Source organism: Delphinus delphis, chromosome 19 (genome assembly GCF_949987515.2).
Source record: "Delphinus delphis chromosome 19, mDelDel1.2, whole genome shotgun sequence".
Classification (NCBI taxonomy): Eukaryota; Metazoa; Chordata; class Mammalia; order Artiodactyla; family Delphinidae; genus Delphinus; species Delphinus delphis.
This window is the reverse complement of record NC_082701.1, coordinates 32372158-32387034: the sequence shown is the minus strand read 5'-3', so window position 1 is coordinate 32387034 and position 14877 is coordinate 32372158. Positions and strand designations below refer to the sequence as shown.

Here is a 14877-nt window from a genome sequence, read left to right as displayed (position 1 = left end):
TTTATTAAACTATTTAAAAATCCACAGAATAAAAATAATAAAACGTTTGCTTGGTGAAATGGTTTGAAACCATTGGCTCAGTTAGTGCCTCTCCAACTCGTGCATGGAATTACTTCTAACAGAAGCAAGTGAGTAGGTATACTCCCAGGAGCATCTGGGAACTTAGCCTGGGGGAAGCGAGAGATCTATAAACTTTCTTTTTTTATCTTCATTTTTTAGGAAAATGTTCCATTCTTCTCCATAATAGAAGTGTTTGTTTTAACTTCTAAATAATTTGCTTTCATCAAAATCTGCATTGAAAATTTGATGCTCCAGAAAGACACACATATTTATTCTGAGGCTTCAGAGATGCCCACTGCACCCCATCAACACCACCACCATGCTATGCTGCATGTTAGGTATCTCACTTTGAGAAGCACAGGGACCTAAATGATTGGAAAACTTACTTGGCTATAAATTCTGTGTATCTTCCTTGTTATTCTGTGAAGAGGTGAATGTTTTTCTTAAAGATACAGAATTCCTTTACCACTACAACTCAAATAGCATCAGGTCTACAGTCTAGAAGTAAAGGAAAAGTCTAGAAACAAAATGTTTTGTGCTAGGAAAAGCAGGAAAAATCTCCAGGGGGAGCCAAGCATAGCTCAAGAGAAGCTGTCCATCTGAAATGCCACCTGGAATTCACACCAGTAATAACTGTTGTGGATATAAAAATTAATAGGGGGGATTTCATAGTATTAGAAAAATTTATTTTTATAAATCATGTGTCTATCACCCAAGTGTTGACGCATGCATGCAATTCAAACATCAGGCTTTCAATAAAAAGCTCACTGAATGACTTAGCAAAGACAATTCCCCCATTTTCTCCATAATTTGTAGTGGAAGAAGGAGGGGGCGAGAGTGTAGAGGGTGCAGTTACTGGGTCAATTAATCAACCTGAAAACTGTGACACAAACTCTGACGCCTAACCTATGTCTAAAAATACACAAATGTATACGAATTTGTTTTAAACTGTCAATGCCTATATTTAGGACCTTCCCAGCAAGGCTATAATGAGACTGTGTTTGAGGGCTTCAGTCACAGCAGACTCTAGCATTAATCTGAAGTTAGTTAAATTAACAGCATTTAGTACTGACCTGTCAATCTCACTGCTCCAGGAAATTGCACCTTGAGGCTGCTAATATTGCCAATTTTTCCACAGGAGTATGCGCCCATGTGTGTGTATGTGTATTTCTTTTCTCCAGAACCTCTGTGTTCATACACCATCATTGCTTCCCTACATCCACAGCACTTATATTATCATTTATTCTGGCCTCCTTTAGCCTTCCCAAGGGATTCTGCATAGTGTAGCTGCTCAGTGAAAGAGTTTTTTAGCTTTATATTTGTTTGTTTATTTTTCTGTCATGGCTCATGACTGAGGCTTTAAAAAAAAAGTGTGACAGTATTTAGAGTACATGATTGACTGCTATAGCAACATTCATTAACCATGACAAATCTGCAGCAAAACACAGTCCTGAGTGTTCTAAACAGCAACTTTAAAAAGAAAGAAGAAAGAAAGAAAAAGAAAAAGACTCAACTAATTTTTCATTGACCTCATCTATAAATAAATTTAGACTGATGGTGAGCAGGGGCAATAATAAATTAGTATTCGTTTCCTATAATTAATGCAAACATGCCTATATAACCACTTAATTTCCATTTCAAAATATATCTAACAAATTTTCACTTGCATTATCTTCATAATATTTTCTCTCTGGATTAGAAGAATGAAATGGTTGGATTTCTTTCCCACCCACCAGGGGGAAATATTGTTTTGGTCATGCAGAATGTCAACCACATGTTGGTGACAGATCCGCAGAACTTGACTCTGATCTGTTTCATTATTTGTATGATCCTCTACCACATGCCCATGCTAAGGCTGTCTTCTGTCTCTGTCACCAACCAGGAAGGGCTCCACTGAAGTGACCAAGTGACCACCTAGGCAGGCCCTCACATGCATGAGTGCTGCGAGTAAACAGCAAGAAGCAGACTCCCAACCTGACCTAAGAATCTGAAATGTTCTATCATTGACATGAACGTTCTCTCACACAGGGGAAGGTTGGGTAAACAATGTGATGTGAATCAAATAAAGATTATCACACACTGAATAAAACAGAAATATCAAGCCTGACAACCTCTCTCTGCAAGAGGAGCCAGTACAACTTGCTCTCTTGGGCATGGGCATCTCCAGAAACCGTTCCTCCAATCAGACCACAATCAAAGATCAAACTGCTCAAAGATCAATGTCTGATCGCACCCAAGTCACCCAACCATCAGGGCTCACTAGCTCTACTGGGGTAGCAGTCGTGGAACACTTTGTTAGCAATAAGTAAATTGATTAACAAGAACAAAATTACCACTAAGACACACATACAAAAATCTCTATGAGCTGGGAAGAATATAACAAACAAAAGACACCAAAAACAAAAAAAACCAAACATATTCTTCAGCAGAATGCAACTTGCCTCATGGACAGCTTTTCTTAAGGCCTTCCTAGTCCTACAAAGCTTTTGCCCCTTAGTGTTTGTCCCTCTGAAGATCACGGAAACAGACGTGTGCAATGTGAAACAGAAGTGGGCCTCATACTAGTGGAATTCTAATTAACTCTGCTAGGCAGCTGTCTCGGCCAGAGAGCAATGGGAATCTCTTAAGCTGATAGGTGTACTATCAACTAGTGGTGTCACCAATTAGACCTTATCATAGTAAGATAGTTAATAATGAACACAGATTCCACTTTCCCCAGGCATTTTTAAAAACCCATAGTAGACTCTCAGATATCCTGCCAACGAAGTAGCATTTCCCCAGAAAGAAAAGGGAGTCACCCCTTTTTTTTCCCTTCAGTTGTCAGCCTGGAAAGCCGAGCAATGCACCTCAACACGCTGGTGCAGGAAGCCCAGGAGAGGGTGAGTGAACTGTCTGCTCAGGTGGAGAATGAAAGATTCAGCCTGGACAACACAGAGAAAGAGAAACAACTGAAAGCTTGGGAGTGGAGGTACCGACTCTACAGACGCATGAAAACAGGCTTTGAACATGCCAGTGAGTATAAGCAGAGGACTTGTACATTTAACTAGACTGAACCCTGGTTTGAGACAGCCAGGCCTTCTTGTACTGATTTTTTGCAGCTCTACAGGGTCATGGATGGCCGTTGTCAGCCTATGTGGAGCAAGGGCTCTGGGAGGCTGTAAAAGGATCTTTTGTCTTGCTTGATTTTCGGGCTCCTGATAGGTTCTCTGACAACAGCCATGAGGCTTTAGTGCTGCTGGCTTCCCTCCACCATGTCACACTCATCTAGCACTTTCCACCCGCTACACCTTAATGCCTAATGACTTGAATGGTCTGATGCCCGAAGTGCCTATATTTTGTGGATGTGGAGGTGGAAAACCATTTGTTTGCCTATTTGTCCAGTTTCTGCTTCAAGCTCCAGTTTAAGTTGTTTTCAACTCTCTAATATATACAGCTTATATAAACTGACCTTCGGTTAATACAGGCAACAGAGAAGGACAATCAACCCATGAACTACGCTGCTGTCTGCACTTCCATTCTCTTTACCAGTTCTTTCTGTTAGTTTAAGAAAAGCCTTGTTTCTGGATAATACTCATTAGCACTGGAAGGTACTGCTTAGTGCCGCCCTTGATATAAAAATTCATATAAAATCTGAACACTTGTGAAACATTAAACTCTTATTCCAACAGGTGATCTTATTCAAACAACAAAAACTAAAAATTAGGCTTGAAAATTTAAACATAAGGGAAAGATGGGTTTATTAGGCTAGGAATTATCCGCCTCTGCTTTGTGATATAAACAAACACCAAAGGCAGGGAAATTCTTGTTTTCTGTAGTATTGTACACTAAGTACCAAATCTAGGCCTAATCCTTTCTCTTGAAGCAAATAACTTAAGTAACATTAACGAAAGGCTGCTTTTAACATTAACAATCTCTAGCAATGCTGATACACGTTTTTTTAAAAAAGATATTCAGCAATTGTTTCAATAAATGTATTTACTATGGTATCTCATTTTAGGACAGATTAATACTAGAATCAGTCACATTTTTAGGCTTGATGCCATTTTTAAAATTTTTTCTAAATTACAAAACATCTTCTGGGTGTTAAAAAAGTACCTAGAGTGATCAGAAGGCCTTTAAAACCTGAGGTTAGTGGACATGACATTTGCCCATGCAGTCTTTCTTAGAAAAATAGTACCTGATGTAATTGGAAGCAGCCTGAGAGCAAGGCAAGTTAGCATTCCATGCTGGCAAGAGCCCAGAATTGGGCATCTGAAGCCATGGGCTTCCATCCTAGCCATGTCTTCACTGTGTCCTTGAACCAGTAATTTGGCCTCTTTGGGCTGCAGTTTCCTCATCCTAAAAGTGGGGATGCTGTTACTCGTTCTTTTTACCCAACAGGCTTGCAAAAAGCCTCCAACGAAATGATTTACATGAAAGTACTTTATGAAATGTAACAGTCTCTATCTACAATGTCAGTTCCTGCTAACACTTTCTGGCCTCCTCTCCACTGGTCCAGCCCAATCTCCTATTGTGTTTCTCAGATAATTTGAGAAGGCTTAACTGGTATTATTTACCCCTTCAGAAGATGTTCTAATGCTCAAATAAGACCACACTAGCAATGAATAAAGGCCATTGAGACTTCTAATGAAAATGTTCAAAAGCAAAATCTATTAGGCTCTACAAACAAATGTTTCCATAGTGTGTGTTTCGGGGTACCCTTTGAAGAGGCAGGAACATTGTTTGAAAAGGATTTGCTATATTAAGATCCTTGTGCTTCTCCTTCTGTCCCAGGAGCCCCTGAGGTGCCAACCAATGCTTGTCTCATGGTAACCAGCAGCACATCACTCACGGTCAGCTTTCATGAGCCTCTTAGTGTCAACGCAGCTGTAGTAACCAGATATAAAGGTACTGGATTCCAAATATTTTTGTGACTGCTCCTTCTTAAAAAACAATCCATTGTTTGGAGATCAATTGTGCATTTTGTATGTTTGTTTTTCCTGCTGATGGTATTTTTTCATCCTATTTACTTTTTGGAGTTGAAATATTTCCATAGGCAGTCAAACACAGAGCAATAAAGTGACTAAGAATAAGTCACAGACCCAATTAATATTAGTATTAATATTTAATTCCTGTTTGCAGAGGGCCTGCTCTGTGCATAGCATACGGTTCAGGACAGGACTGAGTAGGACACACTAAAGAATCAGCCTTGATTTACAGGGCTCAGAGGCTAAGATATGGAATAGGGGGCATATAAATTAATAGCTGTAATAGCAGGTAACTAGGGTTGAGAACTAAAACAACAACAACATTGGAGGTCAGAAAAGAAAGAGGGATGGTTAAATGACAGAATCAGAAAGGCCCCAGGGTAGCAGTGGCAATCAGGCCTTGTTTTCAAGGACAGCTGGGAGGTGAAGCAGAAGATATTGGGAGGAAAGTGAACGCCAAGTGGAGAGAACAGTGAGCACAGGTATAAAAGCAAAAACATGCCAGAACAAGTAGAAGAGAGTAACGGAGCTTGCAGTGGCTCCAGGGGAGGGTTCGTGAGAAGAAGCAGTGAAATGTAATTAGAAAGTGAAACTAGGGTTAGGACGAAGGAGTAGAATGAGGAATTTAGAGTTTACGTGATGAACTCTGCGGACCACTGAATAAGATAGGGACAAGATCAGAAGTAGACTTTTCAAAGATTTAAGTGCAAACACTGTGTATGATGTATTGGAAGACATATGGATTTAGAATAAGGAAATGAATTAGGAAGCTATTCAGGAGAGAGGTCACAACAGCCTGACCTGACTGCTATAGCAGCACTGGGAAAGGAGAGAGCCCACAGGAGAAGATTTTATGGAGATGCTACGATGATAACAGCCAAGGCTTACATAGTGCCTACTATGCACCAGGCACTGTTTAAAGCCTATATATGTATTAACTCTATTTATTCTTCACAACAACCCTATAAGGTAGGTACTGTATGGTTCCCATTTTGCAGATGAGAAAACTGAAGCAATGAAATTAAGGGTTGCCTAAAGACTTGCAGCAGAGCCATAAGTATCACATTATGCTGACTCTACATATGGAAATACCCCGAACGGTCCTAAAACCTGATAAGACTCTCCACACATATTCCAAGATGCCAGGCCATATTCCAAGAATTCCTGTGTTCAGGTCCCTACTACTCCCTTGGGCCACAAAAGTGTCCGAGTAGTATACGTGCTTCCTTTCTCCTTCTAGGGACTGTTCCCAGGAGACACTCCTATGTCTACAAACATTAGTCTACCCACACCCTGTAGCTTTCTGAGTTACTTGGAATTTTCCAGATAACTCCACTCTGTAATATCTTAGGTAAAACAGCATTGAATTGGTTATCACTTCGGGTTTTCTGTATTAAGCTAAGAGAAGGTAGCCTGAAGCTGCCTTCATTTATAGCAAATAAATCAAGCCACCAAGAATGGCTGCCCACAGCCATCCTTCAATACAATTCTGATACTGTCTCTTGGTTGCCAAGACTTTCTGAAATTCAGAGCAAGGACTTGCAGGCAATATTAGACATGGGCATCTTCCTTTCTTTCTTCCTCTCTCCAGGGTTTTGCTAAAGGGTTTCATCAATGCTGCCCAACTTGACATTTTCTTACATTTGATTAGTGAGCTATCAGGAGCTAATTTATCCAGACCATCAGGTATATAATACCTGACCATAATGCCAGCAAATTCTATCAACATTCACATATTAACACATATCATCTCAGGAGACTTGCTTGCATTTGGGGGAGGTTGAAATGAAAGGTCACAAATGGGTTTTGTTAGTGACTGGAGGGGCTTAATTAAGCATTATAAATAGAATTGTCTGTTGCATTATGGAGTAGGTTTCCCTCTGTTAATTTATAAGGTTATAAATTGAGTCCTTAACCTGACTGCTCTCAAGGGCTATTTAAATTTAAAACAGCTGCCAGACTACTGTACCTAGAGACAGCAGGACAGTTTTTAATTCAGGGTCGAAGTAATTATTTAATTATGAAAATATTAGCAAAATTACCTTGAGACAAGGCTATTTTTTTTGCATTAAAAGAGAAGAAACAATTAAGAAATCCACAAAATGAAATGGCAATTATCTAATGGGTTAGAGGGAAGGTTTAACCCTGCAGTATTTAGGGTTTGGCAAAAACATCTCATACTGTTCTCCAGAACTTCTGGGTTCAGCAAAACCTCAAGCCTATTTTGACACCTGGATGTTCTCCCCCTTCATGTTAAGCCAGTTTTTGAAAGAAAATCTGAATCCTTCTGTTTCTTCTTATTTACACTCAACTCATCAACATGTCGGGTTTTGTTTTGGTTTGGTTTGGGTTTTCTTTTTTCAAAAAAAGTTTGTTGATATCCAGAAATATTTTAAAGAGCATCCTTTATACACCTTCTTCAGGCCCTGAGGGCAATGTACCAGGCCAGCTGCCATCACAATTTGGAGATTAAAGGTGTAAATTTCAGCTTAAAACCCAGAAAACAGTTTTGAGTGAGACCCCCTGGACTTTTCTGCCTGCATCTTCCCTGAAAACAGAGAAATGAAGCTAAGAGAGCTACAGTCTGTTTCTAGGTGTTTCCTCCTTGGACTCAAAGAATGCTTGCACCTTTTGGTCCCATCTCACCAGGTTTCATGGCTTACAGAGCAAAACTAGACTTATTTCAGATACACTGATGCTTTGGACAATTGCCAGAACTTCATTCCACATTTTCTCCTCACTGCCTTGGGTGACCTACCTGGAGCTCTCATTTGCAGAGGATATGTCATTTCCCAGTAGTCCCAAAGCAGAAAACATTTTCAAAAGTGATTTTACTGCTCTTTGCAGGGTTAGGGGTGGATAGGAAGGTATCCTTTAACAGGTGCAGTGCAGCATCTATTTTCCATCTACTGGATGAATTATTTTCTAGCTTTTTTTCAAAAGCAGGCCTTGAAGTGGTCACACTTTGGAGTCTGCCAATGACGTGATGCTGCTGTAGTCATTCCAGTGCATGTGGGCAGCACCCTGGTTTGGATGATGCCCTTCCCCACCTCTCTTCTCATCTTGTTCCCTCACAAATTAGAAACTGCCACCCTAATTCCTCCCTACAAAGGCTTTAATAGCAAATTATTAAAGCCTTTGTAGGGAAAAGTGGTGGGGAGGGATAAATTAGGAGTTTGGGACTAACATATACACACTACTATTTATAAAACAGATAATCAAACAAGGACCTACTGCAGAGCAGAGGGAACTCTACTCAATATTCTGTAATAACCTAAATGGGAAAAGAATCTGAAAAAGAATAGATATATGTATATGTATAACTGAATCAGTTTGCTGTACACCTGAAACCAATGCAACACTGTAAATCAACTATACTCCAATGAAAAATAAAAAGTCAAGATTTACCCTTCCCCCAAGGTCACATCCCTATCACCAAGTTAATCTCTATTATGAGTTTAATGTATACCCTTACAAATCCTTTCTTGATGCACGTACACATATATGTATATACACACAGATGTATAGTTTTGTTTGTGTGCTCTAATATAAATATCATACTATTTGTCTAGTTACACAGCTAGATTTTTTTTCAGTTCAACAATATATATATGTCAGTGTGTTTGGATCTTCATTCTTTTAAATAGCTGTATAGTATTGCTATTCCATAGACAGAGATGCCATAATGTATTTAATCATTCTCCCACGGATGAACATAGGTGGTTTCAATTTTTTTCCTGTTACATAATGTTGCAATCCTAGTATGTGTCTCTTACCTGTGAGAATATTTTTTTCTGGGATTGTAAACTGGAAGTGGAAATGTTTATGTATTCATATACTCTGTCTCACTGATCTGCCTATACTCATGCTAATGCCATATAATAACTTCATAGTATATTTTAACATCTGGTATAGCAAGTCCCTCCCTGTGGTAATATGTTCCCTTCAAAATGAATTTTAGAATTGGCTTGTCAACTTTAATTTTTTAAATCTTATTGAGATACCATCATACTCCTAAATTAATTTGGAAAGACTTCCCATCCATGACATATCTTCCTAATAAAGTTGAATTTTACATATTCAGGAAAATTTAATAATTTTATTTATTTATTGGTCTTCTTTCCTGTAAAGTTTCATGCTGGATATATTTTACAGTTTTTGTGGCTATTATAAATGAACTCTCTTTTCAAGATATTCTCTAATGGGCTATTGTGGGACAGTAGAAGAGCTATTGTAATTTTAAAACAATCTTTAGTTGACTGCTTTACTGAACTCTCTTAGTAACAGCCTTTTTTTCCCCAGTAGATTGTCCTGCACCTCATGAATACTTTTTGTCATTTCATCTTCAAGAAAGGATCATTTTGTCCCTTCCTTTCCAATACTTTGCATTCTTTTTCAGATCTCACTTCATTAACCAGAATCAATGTGAATTCTAGTTCCCATTATATTGTGTATAGTAACTGGGATAGTAGGTGTTCTTCTCTCTTACCTGCTTTTGTCAACATGCATCTAATATTTTACTATTAAGTATGATGTCTACTGTAATCTTCTGGTAGATATCTTTCACCAAATTACAGACATTTCATTTGGATTATGATTATTGATATACTGTTGAACACAATTTTTAAATCTCCCCTGTGGTTAGAGACCCTTTAGAACCTCAAAAGTCATGTATTTGTGCCCTTTTTTTTTAGAATTGTTGATCATTTGTCTATTTTATTGGTTTGTTTGAAGAATTAACTTTTCTGATTCATAAAATGTGTTTCTTGCTTATTTTCTATTTTATTAATGTTTGGCTTTAGCTTTGCCAATTCCTATTGCTTTCCGTGGGTTTACTTTATTACTTCTTTCCTAGTTTTTTTTTTTTTTGAAAACTTAATTTACTTCTTTATTTTTGTTTCTAATTCATGGATTTTAAGGCTATAATTTTTCCCTGATTACTGTTTTGTCCATACCCAAAAAGTTTAAAATGCATTGCTATAATGATCACTTATTTATAAATAATTTACAGTTTGTTTCATTTCCACTTTAACCAAAGTTTTTAGATGAGTTATCTTAAACTTCTAACTGGCCATATCTTTTGCCATAGTTTTATTGTTAATTTCTAATTGTATTCTATTACAATAAGAAAAATTTAAAATGTGGACTGTACCCTGTTGAGATTTTTCAAAATTCTTACCTGTGGCTAACCAATGAATCGTGGATATGTACCATACTTGGTGTTTGAAAAGAATGTGTAAACCCCATTGGGTATAAAGCGGGAATGTGTGTGTGTGTTATTTAAATCCCTGTTTTTTTTCTAAAGTACTTGTCCCTTTAATCTTTGATCTCTGAGAAGCTGCTTTATTTGTCTTGCTTAATGCTGTTTGACTCAGTTTCTGTTTGTAATTAACATTGCTTTCTATGCTTCCATTTGCCTCCTGTCTTTTCTATCTTTTCATTTTCATCCTTTCCATGACATTTGAAATACATTTGTCTCTTGTAAAAAGTATAGAGTTAAATTTATTTACTCTGAGAGTCTCTTTCTATACACTTTTAATTTTTTTTTGTCCAAAGTGATATATCCTTATAAGAATAGTATTAAAAAGCAAATTTGTACTGAAAGGCTTATTTATAATGAAAAAACAACCCTTATTTGCTCCATTATTACCATCCTTCTTCCCCTCAGAGCCAGCCGCTTTTTAACTCCTCCACTTCTCATAGTTACTTGTCTACTTTAATCAATAAGCTTCTATGGCTATTTTTTGATTTAGCAATTGCAGGTCTTATGTATGGAATTAGAATTATAACAGAAAAGAATTTAACTCTCTCACAATACCACACTCATCTACACTTTCTTATTCTCTCAATATAATTATATTTCTATTTTTAGTTAAGGCAACAATGCTTATACTATTATGAGTGTAAGTTTTTGACACTGCAAACTCAAGTAGTATACTTTGATTACATTTCCTTTCCTATGTATTTTCCTCTAATCTCTAATTATATTTTTTTCTTTCTTACCCTACTTACCATTATCTTATTCAAAATTCATTTCAAATGATCCTTTCAGGGTGGTACCTATTTTCCCAAGAGTAGTTTTTACTTTCCCTCTCAGAATACTCTCTGCTCATGTTCCACTGTATAATAATAACTCATTAGGTTTCCATTAGGGAAAGGCTCATTAAAACCACAAAGAAATATTACTACATGCATATCACAGTACCAAAAAATTTAGAATAGTGACAGCACCAAATGGCTAGAATGCAGAGATATCGGATCACCCATACGTTGCTGGTGGGAATGTAAAATGATACAGGCACTCTGAAAAACAGTCTGGCAATTTCTTAAAAAACTAAACATGAAAATACCATACATCTTACCAACTGCCTACTGGGCATTTATTCTATAAAAGTGAAAGTTTTGTGTTCATATAAAAACCTGTACACAAATGTTTACAGCAGCTTTATTTGTAATAGCCCCAAACTGGTAACAATTCCGATATCCTTCAACAGGTGAATGGTTAAACAAACTGTGGTACCTTCATGCCACTGAATACTACTCAGCAATAAAGAGGAACAAAGTTATTGATATACTCAACATCCTGGATGAATCTCCAGAGAATTATGCTGAGTAAAAAAGCCAATCCTCAAAAGCTACACAGTGTATTATCCCATTTATATAGCACTCTTGAAATAACAAAATTATAAAAGTAAAGAACAGATTAGTGGTTGCTAGAAATTAAGGAGGAAATGAGGAGGAGAGAAATGGGTATGTATGGCTCACTTTTTTGTTTTCTAAATAACTGATATATTTTTACATACCTTGTTTATCTTTTAAGAGATTTGGAGAGAAAAAGGGTAGGCAGGCATGTGTCAGTTTGGCATCTTGATTCAATCTCCAAGTCAGTTCTCTTTCTTAGCCAGGCTGTATGCTCAGTAAACATGACCTAATACTAGCATTAGCCTAAGCCAACAACTTATGAAAGCATATCTGCTATTTCAAAAAATTATGTAAGCTAGGTAAGGACAAACATGAAACTGGGTTTTTATATCAGCTAGTGAAGGGTTATTCCTGACACTGATGTCTTCTTCCTATTATATTTGGAAAAGCATAGATCCATAGAGTAATAAGGAGTTTTTGGAATATTTTTCTCTAAGGTATGAGGAGTTCCTTGAAGGCAGAAATCTTGTCTTTTTCTTTTTTCCCTTCACCTCCTACATTCCAGTGGCACTGGCCTTCTTTCTGATCTTAAACCATTTCCCCCGCTGCATGTTCTTTGCACATGATGATCCCTTTGCCAAATACAATAGTAGTAGGAGACTTAAACACCCCACTCATATCAACGGACAGATCTTCCAGACGGAAAATCAATAAGGCAACAGATATCCTAAGTGATGTAACAGAACTGTTAAGACTTATGATATTTTCAGAACACTACACCCCAAAAAAACAGAATATACATTCTTTTCAAGTGCACACGGAACATTCTCTAGTATTGACCATGTACTAGGACACAAAACACCCCCTCAACAAATTTAAGAGGGTAGAAATGATTTCAAGCATCTTTTCTGATATAACAGTATGAAAATATAAATCAACCACAAAAAGAGAAATGAGAAACAAAGATTACATGGAGACTAAACAACATGCTACTAAAAAACCAATAGGTCAGTGATGAAATCAAAGGCAAAATTAAAAATACCTTGAGACAAATGACAATGAAAACACAACCATACAAAATCTATGGGATGAAGCAAAAGCAGTTCTTAGAGGAAAGTTCATAGCAATTCAGACCTTCCTCAACAAAACAAAAAAAATCTCAAACAAACAACCCAAACTACCACCTAGAAGAATTAGAAAAAGCAAAACTTAAAGTCAGCAGAAGGAAGGAAATAATAAAGATCAGAGAGGAAATAAATAAAATAGAGATTAAAAGAAATAGAAAAACAATCAATAAAATTAAGAGCTTGTTCTTTGAAAGGGTAAACATAATCAACAAACCTCTGGCCAGTCTCATCAAGAAAAGAGAGAGAACCCAAATAAACGATAAAAGAAATGAAAGAGGATAAATAGCAACTGATACTGCAGAAATACAAAAAAAATAAGAGAATACTATGAACAATTATATGCCTACTAATTGAACAATCTAGAAGAAATGGACAAGTTTCTACAAACATACAGTCCACCAAAACTGAATCAATATGAAACAGATAATTTGAACAGACCAATCACTAGAAGTGAAACAGAATCTGTTTAAAAAAACAAAAACAACTCCCTGCAAACAAGTCTAGGACCAGATGGCTTCACTGGGGAAGTCTACCAAACATACAAAGAAGAACTTGTACTGATCCTTCTCAAAGTCTTCCAAAAGATTGAAAAGGGGGGAACACCCCCAAAGTCATTCTATGAAGCCACTATCACCCTGATACCAAAACCAGAAAAAGGAAATACCAAAAAAGAAAATTACAGTCAATATCTTTGATGAACACAGATGCAAAAATTCTCAACAAAATATTAGCAAACTGAATCTAACAACACAATTAAAGATCATACACCACAGTCAAGTTGGATTCATCCCAGCGTTACAAGGATGGTTCCAAATATGCAAATCAATCAATGTGATAAACCACACTAACAAAAGAAAAGACAAAAACCACATGATCATCTCAATAAATGCAGAAAAAGCATTTGATAAAATTCAACATCTGGGCTTCCCTGGTGGCACAGTGGTTGAGAGTCCGCCTGCCAATGCAGGGGACACGGGTTTGTGCCCCGGTCCAGGAAGATCCCACATGCCGCAGAGCGGCTCGGCCCGTGAGCCATCGCCGCTGAGCCTGCACGTCCGGAGCCTGTGCTCCGCAACGGTGAGAGGCCCGTGGGCTGCAAAAAAAAAAAAAATTCAACATCCATTCATGATAATAACTCTTATCAAAGTGGGTAAAGAGGGAACACATCTCAACATAATAAAAGTTATTCATGACAAACCTACAGCCAACATAATACTCAATGGTGAAAAGCTGAAAGCTTTCCCATGAAAATCTGGAACAAAACAAGGATGCCCACTCTCACCACTTTTATTCAACATAATATTGGAAGTTCTAGCCACAGCAAGCAGACAAGAAAAAGAAATAAAGGTTTCCAGATTGGAAGAGAAGAGGTAAAACTGTCATTATATGAAGATGATATGATATTACATATAGAAAACCCTAAAGATTCCACACAAAAACTACTAGAACTGATAAACGAATTCATCAAGGTAGCAGGATATAAGATTAACATACAGAACTCTGTTGCATTTCTTTACATTAACAATGAAATAACAGAAAGACAAAGTAAAATCACATTAAAAAATACTTAGAAATACACCTTACCAAGGTGAAAGACTTATATGCTGAGAAATATAAAACACTGATAAAGCAATCTACAGATTCAATGCAATCCCTATCAAATTACCCATGACATTTTGCACAGAACTAGAACAAACAATCCTAAAATTTATATGGAACCATAAAAGATCCAGAATTGCCAAAGCAATTCTGAGGAAAAAGAACAAAGCTGGAGGCATAACCCTCCCAGACTTCAGATAATACTACAAAGCTACAGTATTCAAAACAGGATAGTACTGGCACAAAAACAGACATATGGATCAATGGAACTGAACAGACAGCCCAGAAATAAACCCACACACTTACAGTTAATTAATCTTTGAAAAAGGAGGCAAAAATATACAATGGAGAAAACACAGTCTCTTCAGCAAGTGGTGTTGGGAAAGCTGGACAGCCACATGTGAATCAATGAAGTTAGAGTACACCCACACACCATACACCTAAAAAAACTCAAAATGGCTCACAGACTTAAATATAAGACA

The 14877-nt window shown here is 37.2% G+C and overlaps 1 protein-coding gene across 1 annotated transcript in view; it reads left to right on the top strand.

Annotated features, from left to right (window-relative positions):
* ANKFN1 (ankyrin repeat and fibronectin type III domain containing 1) overlaps nt 1-14877 on the top strand; it is a 138885-nt gene that overhangs the window by 13385 nt on the left and 110623 nt on the right. The window contains exons 3-4 of the mRNA XM_059997018.1: nt 2878-3072; nt 4834-4947. Coding sequence (XP_059853001.1) covers nt 2878-3072; nt 4834-4947 — 309 coding nt within the window. The remainder of the gene's footprint in view (nt 1-2877; nt 3073-4833; nt 4948-14877) is intronic.